The 23,071-nt window shown below is 46.8% G+C and overlaps 1 protein-coding gene across 1 annotated transcript in view; it reads right to left on the bottom strand.

The window, feature by feature from the left end:
- LOC147123109 (uncharacterized) overlaps positions 1 to 23,071 on the bottom strand; it is a 70,604-nt gene that overhangs the window by 8,644 nt on the left and 38,889 nt on the right. Inside the window, exons 4-6 of the mRNA XM_085965295.1 lie at positions 22,733 to 22,783; positions 10,153 to 10,251; positions 5,935 to 6,035 (exon numbers count right to left, since the gene is read on the bottom strand). Coding sequence (XP_085821421.1) covers positions 5,935 to 6,035; positions 10,153 to 10,251; positions 22,733 to 22,783 — 251 coding nt within the window. The remainder of the gene's footprint in view (positions 1 to 5,934; positions 6,036 to 10,152; positions 10,252 to 22,732; positions 22,784 to 23,071) is intronic.

The following is a 23,071-nucleotide window of genomic DNA, read 5'->3' as shown; positions in this document are numbered from 1 at the left end:
AGGTCAGAAGGCGCCAGCGCAGGGAAGGACGTCGCCGCAGGACATACCCCCCAAACAGGGTCTACAGACAGAGGATGGGCTACCTCAAGATGACTAAGCAGCAGTGCCAAGGGAGGCTCAGACTTTCACAAGAGGTAGTGGGTGGCATCTGCGCAATGCTGCAGCAAGACCTGGAGCCAAGAGGTGCGGGTGGACACCCCTTACCAGTCCATCAAAATCACCACCGCACTCAACTGTTTTGCTTCAGGCTCATTTCAGGGATCAGCAGCAGACATCAGCGGCATCTCCCAGGTGGCCGCACACACTTGCATCACGCAGGTAACCGATGTCCTCTTTGCCAATGCGCACAATTACATCAACTTCGCCAAGGAACAAGCAAGTGTAACCTCGGTTGGGTGTGCTAATCTGGCAGGCTTTCCAAGGGTGCAGGGCATCGTAGACTGCACACATGTGGCTCTTAAGGCACCCCATCACAATCCAGGTATTTTTGTCAACCGCAAGGGCTTCCAGTCCCTCAACGTGCAGCTGGTGTTTAACCACAATAAGGAAATTTTGCATGTTTGCGCAAAGTACCCTGGCAGTTGCCATGACTCCTCCATCCTGCGATAGTGTAATGTGCCTCCTCTATTCAGTCCGCCAGACCAACTTTGCAGATGGCTACTTGGAGACAAGGGCTATCCCGATGACGTGGCTAATGATGCTGTTAAGGAGCCCATCCAACGAAGCTGAGGAGCGCTACAACTCCAGCCACATTTCCACCAGATCTATTATCGAGCAAACCATCGGCTTGTTGAAGATGCGATTCAGATGCCTTGATAGATCAGGTGGAGCCCTGCAGTACTCAGCAGCCAGGGTCTCCAGAATCATTGTGGTCTGCTGTGTACTTCACAACATGGCACAGCATCGTGGCTTGCAGCTGCCTGAGGTACAAGTGTCTCATCGCATAGCCTCCTCAGATGAGGATGAGGAGGAAGAGGAGGAGGAGGAGGACCGTGACAATGAACAGCTTGCGGAGGTGGATCAACCAGCGGCAACAGCACGCGAGAACATTGCTGCCCCGGATACAAGGGATGCACTGATCTTGGCCAGATTTGCTTAGGCTGCCCAATCAAACACATTTGCCTCGCACCTTCTTACAACACCATCGACAATGGACAAGAACCTGTGGATTACTATCACTCTGACCACCGTACTGACAATTTCAAGTCGCCCTGAGCCCTCAATGTGGAAGTCCCATTTGCGAAATGACATAGCCCACAGCGTCAACAGTTTGCCATCAAGTCATTTTATCACATAAATTCATGGATGGCAATTCAGAATTAAACACAACAGGACACCCAAGTGACTACCCTTGTGGCTACTTGTGCTCATCTTCCTCTTACGCGTGCTCCTACGTGGTGCTTCCCCTTTGGCTTCAGCAGATGTGGAGGCCCCTTGCTCACTTTTATGCTGCTCCTGCCTCGACATCTTTGGCGGGTGTCCTCTGGGGTTGCGAGCCTGTGAGGGCTCGCCAACGGTCTGCTGTTCCTGCGGCTGTGCAGGGGCTGAGACGCCGATCTCAGTTGGGTGCGGACTCTGGTGGGGCTCTGACCGAGGGCTCCGCAGTGACATGGTCGTGTGAGCACTTGGAGAGGAGCACTCACTTCCTTGTTATCCGCCACCAACATCCCTCTTATGGGTCAGCCCCACTTCAGAGCTAGCAAGTGGCTTGACAGCACCTTGCTGCACTTCAGGGGGTCCATGAGGAACCCTTTCTGCACTGGCAGTCCTACTCCAGAGGACTTCCATAAAAGTCTGGTTTCTCTGCTCAATAGCTGACCATCGCTCCTCAAGAGATGTCAGTCTATTCTGAACAATGACCATGTTTTCAAGACCCTGGCGACTTAGCTCCTCCATCACCGTAGCCATCCTCTCCTCTACCATAGCCAGCCTTACCACGGAGTTAGCCATCCTTTCCAAAGAGGTTGCCATCCTTTCCGCGGTGATGCGTTCATGCGCCATTGCCTCCACAAAGGCTCTGCTCATGTTCGCGATGGACTCCTCAATTCGCTCCACACTCGCAGTGACCCTGGAGGCAAAACCTACCAGAGACTCCTGCACCTGTTCCTGGAGTTCCAGCACCGCTCTCCTTCTGGATGGACCCGGAGGCACAGGTTCGACATGCAGCTGAGCCGAGCTGGGAGAGTCCTGCGCCCTCCAACGAGGACTCTCCACTGCTGTCCCTGTCTCCACCATCTGCTGATGCTCACTTGTGAGCTGTGATACACCAGGTGACAACACTACTCTATCTCCCGAAGGTCCCACCGAGGTGTGAGTGTCTGCGCTGGTGCTGGGTGCGCTTAATTCTGCTGATGCTGCGCCCTCAGAGGTTGCAGTTTCCTCTGAGGAGTCTGGTGGCTCAGCCTGTTCCTCCTGGACAGTGGGGAGGGGGACTGTCGATGGTCCTGTGGGGGAGTAAGGGAAAGAGTTAGGCATGTGAGATAAACGTTGCATGCACATTGAATTGTGCAGGTGCTCAAAAGTTAATCTGCTAAGAGCATTAGAATCAAGATCAGTCACTCATGCAATGTCAATGAGAAAGATGAAAAACTATTCCGTCACCAGCTTGCTCTGATGCGCCCGTCTGTCCATCCCCCACTTGCGCATTCTCCTCGACTCCCACGACCTCCAGGGCCGCCTCCTCAGCACTGGTGAGCTGGGCTATTGAGGGTGACCCTCTTCCTGTCCTCGCCCTCTCCCTCTTATTGTGGGCTCTCTTTTCCTGCAGTGAGGGACACAAGTGGAGTTTGAGTGAGAATGAAGGAGTGAGTGTAGAGAATCCATAGCATAGATGCTTTGAAGGACACAAAGATGGAGTGAGGTGCCAAGACCAAGGGCCCTCCCTGTGTGTTGTAAGCTGTTGTCATAGCATAACAGTGATGGGGAGTGTGAGGCCTGCATAGTCAAATAGTTAAGTGAATGTGTACATAGAGAGAGAGGGAATGGTTAAGGGAGCAGGGATGTAAGGGTCAAGTGGGATGTGGAGGAGAAGGTTGACAATGAGGAGTGCTGGTGATGAGAGGCGATGGGGGGCAGATTGAGGGTCATGGTGATGTAATACTCACTTTTCCTGTGCGGAGGTCATGAAACCTCTTTCTACACTGCAGCCAGGTTCTGCTGCACATTGAGATGGCACTGACCTCCTTTGCCACTTGCAGCCACACATCTTTGGTCTGCTGGGGAGATTTCTTCCTCTCAGAAGAAGGAAACAGCACTTCCTTATGCGCTCTTGCTCCCTCCACCAGAGCTTGGAGGGAGTCCTCATCAAAGCGGGATGTGCACTTTGGCCTTGAGCTTGCTATAGTTGCACCAAAATCCTTCAGAATTCTCAGTAACAAAGTAGTTAGGCAAAAAATGAACGAAGGCTGCTTGCAGGCCTTAAATGCTGCATAGATGACATCATCAGAGGCGAGTTTCAGGACCAAAAGACTCATTGGGCCAGGGGTTGCCATACGCTGGAAATCAAGTGCCCAATTAGGGCAAAATCGCTAAATTGTCCTGCCGACCACCTGACCTGCCCCCAGCCCAGCCCCAATGACAAAATCCAGCCCTATGCCTCTATTAATAAAGCCAAGGATCCCATAAGCTTTTTTTTAACAGCCTTCTCAACTTGTCCTGCCACCTTCAAAGATATGTGTACATATACCCCAGGTCTCTCTGTACCTGCACCCCCTTTAAAATTGTACCATTTCGTTTATATTGCCTCTCGTCATTCTTCCTACCAAAATGTATCACTTCACACTTCTCTAAATTTTATCTGCCATGTGTCTGCCCACTTCACCAGTCTGTCTATGTCCTCCTGAAGTCTGTTAGTACCCTCCTCATTGTTTACTACATTTCCGTGTTTTGTGTCATCAAATGCCTTGTATACCTAAGTCCAGGTCATTAATATATATCAAAAGAGCAGTGCTCCTAATACTGACCCCCGTGGAAATGTCAGCCGAGATTGTGTGCTTAAATTGCTGGAGTGGTAGCACTGATCCAAGGCTGATACTTAGTACCCAGCCTTTGCCCTGCTCTTGTAGCCATGGCATTGATATGTCTGGTCAGGTCAACTTCAAGTCAATTGTGACCCTCAGGATGTTGATGGTGGGGGATTTGGCGATGGTGGTGCAATTAAAGGTCAAGCGGAGATGGCTGGGATTCTCTCATTTGAGATGGTCATTACCTGGCACTCATATGGCATGCATATTACCTGTCACTTGTCAGCCCAAGTCTGGATATTATACAGGTCCTGTTGTAGGTTGCAATGTATTATTTCATTATTCAAGGAGCTGTGAATGGAGCAGAACCCTGTGGAATCATCAGTGAACAGACCCATTCCTGGCTTTATAACAAAGCAAAGGTCATTGCTAAAGCAGCTGAAGATAGCTGGGCCAAGGTTGCTTCTCTGAGGAACTCCTACAGTGATGTCCTGAGATCGTGATGGCTGCCCTCTGATAACCACAACTATCTTCCTTTGTGTTAGATACGATTCTGCTAATCGGAGAGTTTTTCCTTTAACCCGCCTCCACAAATGACAGTTTTGCAGGGACTCTTGGGCTATATTTGGTTGAATGCTGCCTGGATGTCGACAGCAGCTATGGTCACCTCTCCTCTGGCATTCAGCTCTGGATTAATGCTGTGATGAGATCTGGAGCTGAATGGTTCAGGCAGAACCCTATATACTTATACATGAGTCACCTTATACACAAGAATAAACAATAGTTTTATTTCTATAATATCAACATTCATTCAGAATCACAGTTTATGAACTGAAAACCAAACAGCTGACCACACCAGGGATCTTGGTCATGTCAGCAGTCTAATAGCATTATTATACCAGAGGTGCTGATCTGAGACTGGTACCTGTTTGGAGTGATGCAAGGCTGGCAGATACAAACTAAACTGCTTGCTGCACATTGCTCCCTGGCCAGGAAGAACATCCTGCTTACTGGTATCCAAATACAGATTAACTTTTAACCATTGGCATTCAGTTAATGTTCAAAATAAGATGCAAAAATTTGCCAGGCACTTGTAGGGGCAGATTTTGCTTTGCTGTGTGCCCCAAACATTCCTATTTTTGGGGCTCACAGCACGAGAAAATGGGTGGAGACCATTTTGCATGCCCTGCAATTACTGGAGTTTCCTCCAAGGGATAACACCTAGAGCAGGTGGCAAGGGTCTAATCAGGCCTCCAGACTCATTTGTGGTCCATTATGATCAGTGTGCACTCACTTGGAGGGGTGCCTAAAGAAGGTGGTACAGGTAGTAGCCCTTGTGACTGCCCCCACCCCTCTGATCAGAATATCTGCAAGGGGCAAGCAGCAAAGATTATATATGAACCTAGACAGCGAGTGTCAGCACGACTGTAGAGGACAATCGTTATTCTGTCCCCATCCGGAGTTTACCAACACGGAATTTCCAGGAGAGGTTGCTGGATGGCAGTCAGGAACAGAAACCCTGGCTGATTTTTTTCTCTCTGCTGTAGCTCCAATTGTAGCATCCCAAATGCCACCTCAGCTGAAATCATCCATGTCAGAATGTGTCAGGGATCACACCATATGCTCACTGAGCCAGCAGCAGGGCTACCATCTTGAGTGATTTTATTAAGAGTCTATCTGAACATTGCAACATATACAAGTGTCAGGAGCAATTTTCTAATTTTGCCCTCCGAAATCCGAAATTCAAGTGTATGTTTACACAATTTTCCAACCATTATTTTAACTGAGCTGAAAATCATCCCCAGCACACAATCTGAATTTCCGATACGCAGCTCTGAGGGCAAGATTCACTTCCAGCAGTGCAAAATCAGAAAATTATTGCATAATGTAAAAAAACACAGTATTAGATTCAAGTAAGTGCATTTAAACACAGTCTTAAGCCTCATAGTTCATAATGAATAGCTGTACTTACACTGGAAGCAAATAAGGTTGTAGAGAATTCAAACCGTTTGTGATGAAATAATTGCTGAGTGAATCAAAGGATTTTTCCTCAATTTCCATGGCCTTTTCCATCTTAGATCAAATAACCAACAATTTAGTTTTCATACAGTTGACATTATTTACATTTTAGAACATTCACTCACCTTAGTAATAGGCTCGCCAGCAAAGTTGACACGCATGTAATAAAAGGGACAGTGGCAGCATGGACACAAAATTGGCTAAGTGACAGGAAACAGAGAGTAGTGGTGAGTGGATGTTTTTCGGACTGGAGGAAGGTATACAGTGGTGTTCCCCAGCAGTCGGTTCTAGGACCACTGCTTTTCTTGATACATATTAATGACTTGCACAGGGTACAATTTCAGAATTTGCAGACGACACAAAACTTGGAAGTATAGTGAAAAGCGAGAAGGATAGTGATAGACTTCAAGAAGACATAGACAGGCTGGTGAAATGTGTGGACACATGGCAGATGAAATTTAACACAGAAAAGTGCGAATTGATACATTTTGGTAGGAAGAATGAGAAGAGGCAATATAAACTAAAGGGTACAATCCTAAAGGGGGTGCATGAACAGAGAGACCGGGGGGTAAATGTGCACAAATCATTGAAGGTGGCAGGGCAGGTTGAGAAAGCAGTTAAAAAAGCATACGGGATCCTGGGCTTCATAAAAAGAGGCACAGAGTAAAAAAGCAAGGAAGTTATGATGAACCTTTATAAAACACTGGTACGGCCTCAACTGGAGTATTGTGTCCAATTATGGGCACCGCACTTTAGGAAGGATGTGAAGACATTAGAGTGGGTGCAGAAAAGATTTACAAGAATGCTTCCATGGATGAGGGACTTCAGTTACGTGGATCGATTGGAGAAGCTGGGATAACAACAGAAAATGCTGGAAACACTCAGCAGGCTAGGCCAGCATCCGTGGAGAGATAAACAGAATTAATGTTTCAGGTCTGTGACCCTTCGTCAGAACTGGAAAAAGTTAGAGATGTAACAGGTTTTAAGCAGGTGCAGAGGCACGGAAAGTGGGGAAGGGGAGGAAGGAACTAAAGGGACAGTCTGTGCTAGGATGAAAGGCAGGAGAGATTAAGGGGGAAAAATTGGGTGAGTAGCGCCACCTGTTAGCGCCTAAAGAGGCAGTCAGTGGCTGTAGTGCCACTGGCTGCGCCTCCCGCGATATTCAGCAGGGGCGCTAATGGTGGCATTAGCTATTTGCGCTGCGCCACCACCGATGACGTCATCGGTGTGCGCAGCGCCCCATTCGCGCCCCGTTCGCGATATTTGGTAGCGAACGCCGCAGTTGCGCCGTTCGCTACCCATGCCCGGTTCACGGGGCCTTGCTGTGCCGGCAGCGGTGCAATTTAAGGTGGAGGTGCGGGACGGCCTGCCAGCACCTCCGTCCCCGGCCTCCTAACCCCCCCTGCGGCATTGCCGGCTGTTTCCCGAGAGCCCGGCACTTCTCCTTGGTGCCGAGCTCGTTTGCCGGCACTCGCGAGCGGGGATCGCGCTGTTGCAGGCCCCTCCCCCTTAACAATGGGAGGAAGGCCTGCAGTACCGCAGCATGCCGTGCCGCAGCGTGTGGCACTGCGGCACGTTGCGCTGCGATATTCAGTTTCAGCGGCCTAAGAGGGACGCGGAGCGCCTCGAGCCTCGCCCCGTCTCCCTCTAGGGGCAATGAAACTGAATATCTGACGATCGCTAAAGCCTCGAACGCTGCACTAAATCCTGCGCTCAGGCGACTTTGGCGCCACTTTGTCGCCCCAACCCAATTTCTAGGTCTAAATGTTGCAAATGGGAATGGCAGAATCATCAACAGCTGCCGCCTGAAAAAATGGGGGCAGGGGCTATAGTCTGAAATTGTTGAACTCAATGTTGCGTCCAGAAGGCTGTAAAGTGCCTAATCGAAAGATGAGGTGCTGTTCCTCGAGCTTACGTTGAGCTTCATTGGAACAGTGTAAGAGGCCGAGGACAGAGAGATCAGAGTGTGGAGCGGAGAATTAAAGTGACAAGCGACCGGAAGCTCGGGGTCACCCTTACGGACTGAACGGAGGAGTCCTGAAAAGCGGTCACCCAATCTATGTTTGGTCTCCCCAATGTAGAGGAGACTGCATCGTGAGCAGCGAATACAGTATACTAAATTGCAAGAAGTACAAGCAAATCGCTGTTTCACCTGGAAGGAGTGTTTGGGGCCCTGGACAGTGGGAAGGGAGGAGGTAAAAGGGCAGGTGTTGCATCTCCTGTGCTTGTACAGGAAGGTGCTGTGGGGAGGGGAGGTGCTGTAGGGGGTGATTAAGGAGTGGACCAGGGTGTTACGGAGGGAGCGGTCCCTTCTGAATGCTGAAAGGGGAGGGGAGGGGAAGATGCATTTAGTGGTGGGATCATGTTGGAGGTGGCGGAAATGGCGGAGGATGATCCGTTGAATGTGGAGGCTGGTGGGGTGAAAGGTGAGGACAAGGGGAACCCTAGCGTGATTCCGGGAGGGAGGGGCAGGGGTGAGGGCAGAAGTGCGGGAGATAGAATGGGCCTGGCTGAGGGCCGTGTCAACCACGGTAGAGGGGAATCCTCGGTTGAGGAAAAAGGAAGACATATCGGAAGCACTGGTATGGAGGTGGCATCATCAGAACAGATGTGGTGGAGATGGAGAAGCTGGGAGAATGGAATAGAGTTATTACAGGAAGAGGGGTGGGAGGAAGTGTAGTCCAGGTAGCTGTGGGAGTCAGTGGGCTTGTAGTGGATGTTTGTCGATAGCCTATCACCAGAAATGGAGACAGAGAAGTCAAGGAAGGGAAGGGAAGAGTCGTAGATGGACCATGTGAAGGTGAGGGAAGGGTGGAAATTGGAAGCAAAGTGAATAAAATTTTCTAGTTTTCGAGAGCAGGAAATGGCACCAATATAGTCATCAATGTACTGGAAAAAGAGGTGTGGGAGGGGACCTGAGTAGGACTGGAACAAAGAATGTTCCACATATCCCACAAAAAGGCAGGCATAGCTAGGGCCCATGTGGGTTCCCATAGCAACACCTTTAATTTGGAGGAAGTGAGTGGAGTCAAAGAAGTTGTTCAATGTGAGAACAAGTTCAGCCAGGCGGAAGAGAGTGGTGGTGGATGCCAGTAAACCTGCTGATAAGGGTGGTGCTGTTGTTGTTTGGCAAACCAACCTCTACCATGCGGAGGCTGAACGCCAACTCTCCAACACCTCCTCCTACCTCCCCTGGACCATGACCCCACTACCAAACATCAAGCCATTGTTTCCAAGACTGTCACTGACCTCATCTCCTCTGGCGATCTTCCCTCCATGGCTGTCAACCTCATAGTCCCCCAACCCCGCACAGCCCATTTCTACCTTCTTCCCAAGATTCACAAAGAGGGCTGCCCTGGTAGACCCATCGTTTCAGCCTGTTCTTGCCCCATGGAACTGATTTCTTCCTATCTCGACTCTATTTTTTCTCCCCTTGTCCAGTCTCTTCCCACCTACATTCGCGACTCTTCCGATGCCCTCCGCCACTTTAACAGTTTCCAATTTCCTGACCCCAACCATCTCCTTTTCACTATGGACGTCCAATCCCTCTACACTTCCATCCCCCACCAGGACGGCCTGAGGGCGCTCCGCTTCTTCCTTGAACAGAGGCCCAAACAGTTCCTATCCACTGGCGATGACACCGACAGCTGCACGAGGTGTTGATCGGGAGGCCGGGCACTTCGGGGGCGAAAGTCACAGGGGAGGTTGCCGAAGCAAGTACCTAAATTTCTGAAATGTTTTTGTTCAAATTTTTTTTTTTACTTCTCCTAGGCTGCGATCAATCAGCCCGGCACTTTACTGGAGTGCATGGGGCTGATCGAGCTGGATCACGGCCGCTGTCGGGGACCAACTAACCGGTCCCAATGCAGAGCCTGCAGCGATGGCCCCTCCCTTTAAGGGAGGAAAGCAGCCTCGGAACACGGCAGCGCTGCACGGCCCATTGTGCAGCGCTGCACAACTACCGCCCCGCCTGCGTCCTTTACCGCTCCAGGAAGGAAGTGGAGCGTTTGATTTAAATTCACAATCTGCCATGGCGGGATTTTGAACTCACGTCTCCGGATTACTAGCCCAGGCCTCTGGATTACAGTCCAGCAACATAACCACTATGCTAGCGTACCATATATTAAGCTGATATTATGAATAAAAAAGTGGGCAGTTATGAAGCACTTACCTTCAAATGAGATGATGATGTGCGCTTGCAATTTGCAATCATTTTCTGAAAGGCTTCTTCTCTTTTATCTTCTTTTAGTTCCTCAAGATCTTCTCTCAACTTTGAAGATAAAGGAGGAGTACATATTATGACTGATTTACCGACTGGGTGCTCCCTTTTGAGTTGCAATGTTCGTAGGGCGCACTGGTTGGGAGATCGTGGGCCTGCAGCCTGAGTGTCCATCCATTTAAATTAATGGGTGTAAATCAGGAGTTGAGCTCCCAAAATTTCCTGACCAGGATTCCTTGTGACCACCGGTCCTCACAGGGAATATCTGATTATGGAAATAGTTCTATTATACATTCAAACACCAGTTTAATATTTATTAGAGCAGTAACACAGAATACATCACAGTATTATGTGATCCGTATTTCTTCATCTTTCCATCTATCATTAATGTTTGTATCAAGCCCTTTTTAAAAATAGTAATGTTGGATAATGGGGACAATGAATAGGCCTTCACCCCATTGAGCATGCTCCAGCATTTTGTTAGCCATGGCAGCTTTTGATCTTTTTAATCCCAATTGCTTGCCCTTTCTCCATATCCCTTAATACACCTACATGCCAAGCATCTATTTCTATCTTAAATAGCTCAATTAATTCTGCAGTGAATCATAGAATGATACAGCACAGGAGGACATTCGGTCCATCGTGCCTGTGCCAGCTCTTTGAGGAGCTATCCAATTAGGCCCACTCCCCTGCTCTTTCCTCATAGCCCTGCAAATTTTTCCCCTTCAAGTAATTTTCCAATTCCCCTTTGAAAGTTACTATTGAATCTGCTTCCACTACCCTTTCAGGCAGTGCATTCCAGATCACAACAACTTACTGTGAAAATGCATCTATGTTATTTCGGAACAATGCATTCCACATTCTTATTGTCTGAAGAAAATGTCTTCGATTTACAAACATTCGAAAAGTGCTGGACAGGAAAAGACCAGCTGGTCTACACTGAACCTAAATTTTAATCATCTTACTTCTATCTTTTATATTATGTCCCTTTCTTCTGGATTCCCCGACTGATAGAGAAGATGTTCTCTATCTAGCCTAACAATTGACTTTGTTATTTTAACCACCTTAATCAGGTCACCTCTTAACTGCCTTAACTCTATAAGGAATGTTACCAAACTTTATCCCAGTCTCTAATCTTATCTAAATCTCTTCATCCCAAGTGTCATCCTGAGGAACCATCACTAGATTGCAAGGTCAATGTCCTTTCCAAGGTGAAGTGTCCAAAATTGAATGTAACACTGCAAATGATGTCTGCACATCTGCAATCGTACTTCCCTGCCTTTGGTACTCTATAACTCATATAATGAAGCTCAGTGTCCCAATTGTGTAGTGTATGTACCTTTAAGAGAGAACTACTTTTACAGCTCCTGTATACTGTAGTACCGGCAGTGACCACACCTGTATATAAGCCTTGAGCATGCCTCTGTACCCCAGTCTTGAGATTACCCTACTACAGTAAATACCTGTTGATTGTTCAGTTACAGCATCCGTGTGGTTATTGAAAAACATCATACTCTCAGAATCACGGATCTAACAGTGGCGACGAGTGTCGATTCGAATCTACCTGCAACTCTGCATTTCCCTTCGAGGATTCGCTCCGGGAGGGCGGTGGAAGAAAGTCGAGGCCAGAAACACGGGCGTCAACCACGAGCAACCGCCCAGTCGTCTGGCAGAGAGTGAACATCGCAGGGGAGGCTGTGGAGAGCCGGGCTTGGTTCCCCAGCCACGACGATCCGCAATAGACTGACGACAGGTACAGCGCAGACCCGTCCCGGACAGCGGCGGCTGGAGCCGACCAACGGCGGAGAGAAAGCTGAGCAGCGTCGACGGGGTAAGACAGAGGGTGAAGCGCACAGGGCGCAGCCAGGGGTTGAAAACCGAGCGGCGTCGAGGAAAAACAAATCGGAGAGAGAGAGGGTAAAGCAACAGCCGGATTCAGGACCGAGTGGCAGAAACGGGAAAGGCGCACACAAAAAAAAAGAACGCGCAAAACACAGCCAGGGCTCAAGGGCTGAACAGTGTCTGCGGGGAGAAGAAGGGAGAGCGCGGGAGACGCCATTGAGTCGCGGAGAAGAAGGAAGAGCGCGGGAGACGCCATTTTTAGAAGCCGCAGCGGAGAAGAAGGGCGAGCACGGGAAGGAAGGAAAGCGCGGGAGACGCCATTTTTGCCAGCGGAGAAGAAGGGGAAGCGTGGGAGACGCCATTTTTGACATTTAAATCACACCCAGGGATGCCGAAGAGTGGCAGTATCTCTACGTTCAACAATGAAGTCGAAGATTGGGCGACATATGTGGAACGTATTGAGGTGTACTGCAGGGCGAATGAAGTGCCAGATGCTAGGAAAGCACTGGTTTTGTTAAATTCCATGGGTGCAAAAACTTATGGGTTACTGCGAAACCTAATAACCCCAGAGAAGCCTGTGAACAAGAATTTCGAAAGCATAGTAGAAATCCTGCAGGACCACTTAAACCCCACACCGCTGCTGATAGCAGAACAATTTAAGTTCCATAAAAGGAACCAACACAAAGACGAAAGCAATGCTGCGTACCTAACGGAACTGCGCAAGCTATCGAAACACTGCCAGTTTGGAGCGGGACTAGCAGATACGTTAAGGGACAAGTTTGTGTGTGGGCTGCAAAATGAAGGAACCCAGAAACAGCTTCTATCAGAAAAGGATCTTACGCTGGACAAGGCTTTCAGTATGGCAGTATCACATGAAGCAGCCGCAAGGGGCGCTGCAGAGATACAACGGAGACGGCAAGAATATGGCACCAATGAAATGTCCTATGGAACAGGGAAGTGCTATCGCTGCAGCAGAACAACACATGACCAGAAGGATTGTTGGTTCAAGGGCCAAGTGTGCAGACAGTGTGGAAAAGCAGGACACATAGCAAGAGTCTGCAGGTCTGGGAAGAAAACCAACAGTAAGAAATCTCCACAGGAGAAGTACAAAAAGGTACACCAGGTGATGGACAGTAGTTCAGACGAACAGAAAAGTGACACAGACTCCGGAAGCAAGGAGCTGGGTTGTCTGAAACTACATAAGGTAACCAAAATGGAGGATCACCAGACTATCTGGGTTACACTCAAGATAGACGGAGTCCAAGTGAAAATGGAATTGGACACAGGATCAGCCCTAACAGTCATAAACCAAAGGGACTACAAGCGGCTATTTTCACATATACCCTTGAAAGCTACAGAGATTGTCTTGAAGATGTACACGGGGCAAAAAGTCTACCACAAAGGAAAAATAAGGGTGAAAGTGATATATAAAGGCCAGGAAATACCTAAAATGGATATATATGTATTGCCAGATGGAGGACCACCACTGTTAGGACGTGAATGGATCCGGAAGATACAATTAGATTGGCATTCCATACAGGCACTGAAGGTTGAGGCCAAAAAGGATGACGACGTCACACCTGGACGACTGTCAAAAATGCTAACTGATGCAAAAGAAGTGTTCCAGGAGGGACTCGGAACACTAAAAGGCATAACAGCAACGATTAAAAATAGAGGAAAATGCAAGCCCAAAGTTTCTTAAGGCCAGACCAGTGCCTTATGCGATCAGACCAGCTGTCGAAGCAGAGCTGGAAGGGTTGGAACGTTCAGGAGTACTGTCCAAAGTAGACTGGAGCGAGTGGGCTACACCCATCGTTCCTGTAATGAAGAGGTCATTGAGTAATACGCCTGGGGAACCAAAGAAGGTCCGCATCTGTGGGGATTTTAAGGTGACAGTGAACCCAGTCCTTCACACGGTACAGTATCCGCTTCCACGAATTGAGGATATTTTCGCCTCGCTATCTGGAGGTAAACGCTTCACCAAAATTGATCTAGCCCAGGCGTACTTGCAAATGGAGGTAGAAGAAGCCTCGAAACAATACCTTATGATTAACACTCATAAAGGTCTTTATCAATACAATCGGCTGGTGTTCGGGGTAGCATCGGCTCCGGCTATTTGGCAAAGGGCGATGGATCAAGTCCTGCAAGGGATTCCAGGGACCCAGTGTTATTTGGACGACATCCTGGTCACAGGCGAAAATGACAGTGATCACCTCGCCAACTTGGAGAAGGTGCTCACCAGATTAAAGGAATATGGGCTACGAGCTAATCGCCACAAGTGTGAGTTTTTCCAGAAGCAGATCTCGTATTGTGGCCACGTCATCGATGAAGAGGGGTTACATAAGTCCCCTGAAAAGATTGAGGCAGTAGTCAAGGCTCCAGCACCGGAAAATGTGTCACAACTGAGGTCGTTCCTTGGGCTGGTAAACTACTAGCATAAGTTCTTACCAAATTTGTCCACGGTATTACACCCACTGAACACCCTACTGCAAACAGGGGTACCATGGAAGTGGAATGACGAACGTAGACGAGCTTTCCAGAAGTGTAAAGAATTGATCACATCAAAAGAGGTGTTGGCCCATTTCAACCCAGCACTACCAATTCGTTTGGCATGTGATGCATCACCCTATAGTATTGGAGCGGTGCTGTCGCACAAATTCCCAGACGGGTTGGAGAGGCCAGTAGCCTTTGCGTCTCGGTCACTAACCTCAGCCGAGCGCAACTACGCCCAGATTGACAGGGAGGCCCTCAGCCTAGTATGGGGAGTAAAAAAATTCAACCACTATCTGCATGGGCAGAAGTTCACCTTGCTGACTGACCACCAACCACTTGTCTCCATCTTTAATCTTAAGAAGGGCGTTCCAGTGATGACTGCACAACGGTTACAAAGATGGTCCCTGTTTCTAGGGGCGAATCAATATGAAATAGAATATAAAGGCACGAAACAGCATGGAAACGCTGATGGGCTATCGCGCCTGCCACTGCCTACTGTGGAGGAAGCACCAGCAGTGGACCCTATCGAGATATTTTATTCGTCAATAATTGAACGATTGCCAGTAACGAACGCGGATATAGAGACCCGCAATGATCCGACGCTGTCTCGGGTATATGATTTGACAGTGAGGGGATGGCCAACACATGGCGACTCACTGTTGCCAGCATTCTCATCCAGAAGAGAACAGCTGTCAGTATGCCAGGGGACAGTGATGTGTGGATCCAGAGTGGTGATTCCACCCAAGTTAAGGGAGAGAGTGCTAAATGAGCTACATGAAGGTCATCTGGGGGGAGTGAAAATGAAAAGCCTTGCTAGGGCTTATGTGTGGTGGCCGGGAATCGATCAACAAATTGAAGACCTAACCAAGAGCTGCTCAGGATGCCAGAAGGTCCAAAATGCACCACCACATGCCCCTCTACACCCATGGGAGTGGCCCTCCTCTCCATGGCAACGGGTGCATATTGATTTTGCTGGTCCATTCATGGACTCAATGTTCTTAATAGCAGTGGATGCTCATTCGAAGTGGCCTGAGGTGATAAAAATGTCCTCAACCACTACAGAGAAAACGATTGCAGTCCTACGGACCATATTTGCCAGAAACGGCTTGCCAGAGCAGATTTGCTCTGATAATGGACCACAGTTTGTGTCCGAAGAGTTTCGAAAATTTATGAGAAGGAATGGGGTAAGGCATTACACATCCGCCCCGTATCATCCAGCTACAAATGGATTGGCTGAGAGGTTCGTACAAACCTTTAAGAAGGCGATAAAGGCCATGTGCGACGATGAAATTCCACTACAGCATAAGGTGGACAATTTCTTATTAGCCTACCGAAACGCGACACATGCAGTTACCAACCAGACCCCGGCCATGATGTTCTTTAACCGAAGGTTGCGATCTCGTCTGGACTTGCTTAGACCAAATGTGCGAAGAAATGTTGAGGATAAACAATTCCAGCACATCAATGAGAAGCCGACAAGGAGCTTCAATGTAGGACAACCAGTCTTGGCCCGTGACTACCGAACAGAGAAATGGCAACCCGGAACAATATGCACACGGCAGGGCCATTAATGTACACAGTGGATGTCGGGGAGAACATTGTGAGACGCCACGTTGATCAGATCTTAGCGTCACAGGAATGAGTGAACCCCATGTCTTGCATACCTGGGGATGAACCCGACATACCGGTAGCATCTACCTCCGAACCAGTAGCAGTGGAACCTGATGAACTAACCGATGAAAAGGGGCCAGAATCGCCTCCGCACCAAGAACAAGAACCTCAGGAAAGGCGCTATCCCAAAAGGATCAGGAAGCCGCCCCAAAGACTGAATCTATAAATGGACTATTGTTGTTTAATGTACATGTTAAAGTGTTAATTGTTGTTTGAATATTATGGGTACTACTAATCTAAAAGGGGAGGAATTGTAGTGTATGTACCTTTAAGAGAGAACTACTTTTACAGCTCCTGTATACTGTAGTACCGGCAGTGACCACACCTGTATATAAGCCTTGAGCATGCCTCTGTACCCCAGTCTTGAGATTACCCTACTCCAGTAAATACCTGTTGATTGTTCAGTTACAGCATCCGTGTGGTTATTGAAAAACATCATACTCTCAGAATCACGGATCTAACAAATTGCAACTACAGTCTAGCTTTTAACTAATCATGTACCTAGAACCCTAAATCCCTTTGTCCATTCTTCTTGACTTAGGCTGTATTCCCATCTGCCTTTCTTGCATTTAATGTTGAATTGTGTCTGGCATTGTTCCACCCACTTGTTTAATTTACAGTTTTCTGTTCTCTTCTTCACATTTCATTATCCTTCCTAGTTTAGTATCCTGTACAAACTTGGCTATTCAGTCTGCTCTTAAATCAAAGCCGCTGAATTCAAATTATCTAATAATAATGTTTTTAAAAACTCTAAATTCCCACTTTTCTTGTATTGAGGCTTAATTCAAATTATTGGATAATTTAAATTTTGTTGCCCAAATTGACTTAGAACTATCAGGAGTAAATTGCAAACCCCTTTATTTCCGATCAAAAGACACTTATATGTAGAGTGAAAAGTTAGGGTCCCAGCACCAATCCCTAGGGGATAACATTTGTTATTTCATTGCATTCTGAGCATGTCCATTTATCCCAATTCCTTCCTCCTACTTTCCAATCAATTTCCTTTTAGGTGTCAGATTCTGCTTTGGTTACAACTCAGATTTTTCATAGAAATTGAAAAAAACTAAGACCGTGAAATATCAACAGTTTCTTTGTGATCTCTCAGTGCCTAAATAGGGGAGAAGATGTCAACTGGTGCAGTCAATGATAAGCAGTAGATAGACAATTTGTGCACGGAATTCCAAACTGGGATAGTTTGTTGGTAGGTGTGTGAGCCACCCTAAGCAGATAATCTCCATGGTGTGACAACCTTGCCCATGGTACATCATAAAGCATTTCTCACAGAAAGGGGATTCATTTTCTAACTTCACCTTATTAGTGGGAAGCTTTGTCTGCCAGGTGTGCATATCAGAAAATCAAGCATGCACCTCATTCTCTGACCAAATTTTTCAATATGTGTTGCAGTCAGTATGAAATCAGAACATTTCCTCCAAGTTCCTATCAACCTATAAGTCCCATTGCTTAAGTTCCTTGACCAGGAAAGCAAGTTTTTGCAATGAACTGAAATTTTGTTGAATTTTTAAAGTACCTGATAGCAGCAAAACAAACTCCTACAAATGCATACAGGCATTCTGAGCTGTGCCGATGAGCATGGTACAGGCTGTCTACAGTGGTTATTCAAATAATTGAAGACCTACATCCTAAATAGCTCCAAAATTAAAAATGATAACTTTTGGAAGACCATCAACAGACACTCAACGACTTGGTTTGGGTCTAATCAACCTTGATACTCATGCTGGGCTACACAGATATTGAACATGTGCTGACTGGTCAAAGGATGCTCAGGGACGGCAGGGAGATAATCCTTCTGCTCCTCAGAGTTTGATCTCAAAGACTCATTTCCAATTTCTGATGATCAACGTAATGGCCTTCTATACTTCAGTCACCGTAGATAGTACTGATCATATGGCAACAGGGGACATAGAGTAATGTTCCTGCAAATTCACTGGTTGGTTCATTAACTGTTTAAAAAATGTTGGCCATGAAATGCAGACAGTCAGGAACATGTACTCCTCACACCTGTTACTTTTAAGTCAATTTGGCCTCTTTGGTGGTAGTCAGAAGAGTGAAGAAATGTGATGATGGCTCATTTGAAGCAGCTGTAGAAGCGATAAGCAATATATAATGAGCAATGATTCTGGGTTTCTGAGTACTATCAAAATTATGGTCAGTGCTGAACAATGAAAACTGTACTCAGAATTACCTACCTTGCGACAAACCAACTTTTGATCAGAAATCAAATTCAAACGTGAAATGTTTGAAGTGCCAAATTTAAATTCTGTTGCTAAGGATAAACTCATACTATTCAGCAACCAGTTATTAACACCACAGTTCATTATAACTATTAGAGTATATTTCCGGTCATTTAGAAAATAGTGGATACAACTTTGCAGATACAATGGGCTGGATTTACATTGAGGAGGCGGGTAGGAGGCGGGACTACAACTTTCGGGGTTGTAGTCCCACCTCCATCGAGTTCTAGCCAACCCACGTGATTTTGAATTGATTGACCTTGTTGAGCCTGCCCAGCGACTCAGCAGGCCAATTAAGGGCCACCCGGCAACAGGTGACGTCACAGATTGATATTTCATCTGTCAAGACCTTTTGACAGATGAAATATCAGCATTTCACAGCTGTTTGAAGCTGTCAAACACTGACAATCTGTACTCTAAATTAATTCCTTCCTCTCAGGATGATTTAGAGATCTCTCCGGAACAGAAAGCTGAATGCTGCAATTTTTGACAGATCGCGGCCATTCTGCTTTCTGTGCCGGTGACATGAGGGATTTTTGAGACCTGAAGGAAGGAAGGCTGTAAAGGTAAGTACATGTAAGTAAAACTTCTTTAAACACTTTAAACACACCAAACACACTTACCTCTGCGCTCATGCACCCATCACTCACCTGAACACCGGACATCTCGACCCCTCCAAGCCCTTCATCCCGACGGCCCGCCTCCTCTAACTTGGCGTGGTTTGGAGCCATCGAGCATCCCACATATCACCAATGAAAATAGGGATTAGGCTAAAAACTGCCTGGTAACTACCTGTTAGGCAGTTAATTGGCACTAATCCCCTTCCCGCCTCGGGGAGGCGGGTCCCAGTGCGGGGCGGGTACCCGCCTCCTTTGAAACTGGCATGGAGGCGGGTTGGGGCGGGATGGGTTTGTGCCACCCAATTTCATAGAAACATAGAAGATAGGAGCAGGAGTAGGCCAATCGGCCCCTCGAGCCTGCTCCGCCATTCAATGCGATCATGGCTGATCATCCAAATTCAGTACCCGGTCCCTGCTTTCTCCCCATACCCCTTGATCCCTTTAGCCTTAAGAAATATATCCAACTCCTTCTTGAATATATTTAATGTATTGGCCTCTACTGCCTTCTGTGGTAGAGAATTCCACAGGTTCACCACACTCTGGGTGAAGAAATTCCTCCTAATTTCTGTCCTAAATGGCCTACCCCTTATCCTTAGACTGTGACCCCTGGTTCTGGACTCCCCGACCATCGGGAACATCCTTCCTGCATCTAGTCTGTCCAGTCCTGTCAGAATTTTATAAGTTTCAATGAGATCCCCTCTCATTCTTCTAAACTCCAGTGAGTACAAGCCCAATCGACCCAATCTCTCCTCATACGTCATTCCTGCCATCCCAGGTATCAGCCTGGTGAATCTTCGCTGAACTCCTTCCATGGCAAGAACATTCTTCCTCAGATAAGGAAACCAAAACTGCACACAATACTCAAGATGTGGTCTCACCAAGGCCCTCTATAACTGCAGCAAGACATCCTTGTTCCTATACTCAAACCCTCTCGCTACGAAGGCCAACATACCATTTGCCTTCTTAACCGCCTGCTGCACCTGCATGCTTACCTTCAGTGACTAGTGCACAAGGACACCCAGGTCTCGTTGCACTTCCCCTTCTCCCAATCTATTGCCATTCAGATAATAATCTGCCTTCCTGTTCTTGCCACCAAAGTGGATAACCTCACATTTATCCACGTTATATTGCATCTGCCATGCGTTTGCCCAATCACCCAGCCTGTCCAAATCATCCTGGAGTTTCTCGGCATCCTCCTCACAGCACACACGCCCACCCAGCTTTGTGTCGTCTGCAAATTTGGAGCTATTACATCTAGTTCCCTTGTCTAGATCATTAATATATATTGTGAATAGCTAGGGTCCAATGACCGTTCCCTGCGGTACCCCACTAGTCACTGCCTGCTACTTGGAAAAAGACCCGTTTATTCGAACTCTTTGCTTTCTGTCTGCCAACCAGTTCTCTATCCAAGTCAATACCTTGCCCCCAATCCCATGTGCCTTAACTTTACACGCTAATCTCTTATGCGGGACCTTATCGATAGCCTTCTGAAAGTCTAAATACACCACATCCACTGGTTCTCCCTTATCTATTTTACCAGTTACATTCTCAAAAAATTCCAGTAGATTAGTCAAGCATGATTTACCTTTTGTAAATCCATGTTGACTTTGTCCGATCCTGTCACTGTTTTCCAAGTGCTCTGCTATTACATCTTTAATAATGGACTCTCGCATTTTCCCCACTACCGATGTCAGGCTTACCGGTCTGTAATTCCCACCTTTTTTGAATAGCGGGGTAACATTAGCTACCCTCCAATCCATGGGTACTGTTCCAGATTCCATCGAATGTTGGAAGATGATCAGCAATACATCTACTATTTCTAGGGCCACTTCCTTAAGTACCCTAGGATGTAGATTATCAGGCCCTGGAGATTTATTGGCCCTCAATCCCATCAATTTCCCTAACACCATTTCCCTATAAATACTGATTTCTTTCAGTTCCTCCCTTTCATCAGACCCTATGTTCCCCAATATCTCTGGGAGGTTATTTGTGTCCTCCTTTGTGAAGACGGCACTAATATATGTATTTAATTGGTCTGCCATTTCTTTGTTCCCCATTATAAATTCCCCTGATTCTGGCTGCAAGGGATTAACTTCACCAATCTTTTTCTCTTCACATATCTATAAAAGCTTTTACAGTCAGTTTTTATGTTCCCTGAAAGCTTACTCTCATACTCTATTTTCCCTTTCTTAACTAATCCCTTTTTGCTCCCAATCCTCAGGTTTACTGCTTTTTTGGCCAATTTATATGTCCTCTCCTTGGATCTTATGCTATCCCTAATTTCCCTTGTTAGCCACAGTTGAGTCACCTTTTTTGTTTTATTTTAATGCCAAACTGGGATGAACAAATTCTGTAGTTCATCCATGCGGTCTTTGAATGTTTGCCATTGCCTATCCACCGTCAACCCTTTGAGTGACATTCCCCAATCAATCCTACCCAACTCGCGCCTCAGACCATCGCAGTTTCCTTTATTTAAATTTAGGACCCTAGTCTCTGAGTCAACTACTTCATTCTCCATCTTAATAAAGAATTCGATCATATTATGATTGCTCCGACCCAAAGGGCCTCGTACAACAAGATTGCTAATTAATCCTTTCTCATTACATAATACCCAGTCTAAGATGGCCTGATCTCTGGTTGGTTCCTCGACATATTGGTCCAGGAAACCATCCTGTAAACACTCCAGGAATTCCTCCTCCACAGTATTGTTACTAATTTGGTTAGCCCAATCTATATGTAGATTAAAGTCACCCATGATGACTGCTGTGCCCTTTTTGCATGCTTCTCTAATTTCCCTTTTAATGCCATCCCCAACCTCCGCATTACTGTTTGGAGGTCTATATACCACTCCCACTAACGTTTTCTGCCCCTTGGTATTTCTCAGTTCTACCCATACAGATTCCACATCATCAGAGCTAATATCCTTCCTTACAATTGTGTTAATCCCTTCTTTAACCAGCAATGCTACCCCACCCGCCTTTCTGCCTATCTTTCCTGAATATTGAATACCCCTGGATGTTGAGTTCCCAGCCTTCGCCACCCTGGAGCCATGTTTCCGTAATCCCAATCAAATCATATTCGTTTACCTCTATTTGCACAGTTAATTCATCCACCTTATTACGAATGCTCCTCGCATTAAGACACAAAGCCTTCAGGCTTGTTTTTTTAACGCTCTTAGACCTATTAGAATTATTATTTACTGTGGCCATATTTGATTTAAACCGTTGATTTCTCTGACTGCAACTTTTGTTTTTCTCCTTCCTATCTTTTGCTTTTATCCTTGTTTCCCTTTCCTCTGTCCCCCTGCTCAGGTTCCCAACCCCCTGCCATTTTAGCTTAAACCCTCCCCCAGAGCACTAGCAAACACTCCCCCTAGGACATCGGTCCCAGCACTGCCCAGGTGCAAACCGTTCGGTTTGAACTGCTCCCACCTCCCCCAGAACCGGTTCCAATGTCCCAGGATTTTCAGGATTTTAACCACCCACATGCCTCCAATCCCGCCTCCACGGCCCAATGAAATTCCTGCCCAATACCTTTTAATTTCCAGTATAATTCTCTTCTAAATCAATCCCTGCTATTTATGACAATTAATCTCCAATAAATGAGCAAAATACATTTCTAACATATTAAAATTTAATTTAATGAAGTACTTACCAATTGGGGAATCTTTTCCATTTCTTGTCTGCAGTTTGCTTTATTCAGGTGCTGAGTGAAGCAAAATAGTTTTACTCTCAAAAAAAAGTAAATCATTTGTGCCCACTGAATGAAGCTTTGTAGACAATCAGTAAGACATAAAACTTCTACTCAAAATAAATAAATACAAATTATAAAATTTAAAAGATCACCTTTAGATTAATTCCCTAATTGGGCATTCGTGGTGAGGAGGGGTACTCACCGGGAGCGCTGATCAGAAAATCCTAAGCCCATGGCCCTTGATTTTCCATCCTATTAAATCCCTGGAAGTATCACTCTTCACTGCAAATACCTGATCCA

Source organism: Somniosus microcephalus, chromosome 2 (genome assembly GCF_052327205.1).
Source record: "Somniosus microcephalus isolate GS21.2 chromosome 2, FLI_Smic_1.0, whole genome shotgun sequence".
Lineage (NCBI taxonomy): Eukaryota > Metazoa > Chordata > Chondrichthyes > Squaliformes > Somniosidae > Somniosus > Somniosus microcephalus.
This window is presented reverse-complemented; position numbering and strand designations above follow the sequence as displayed.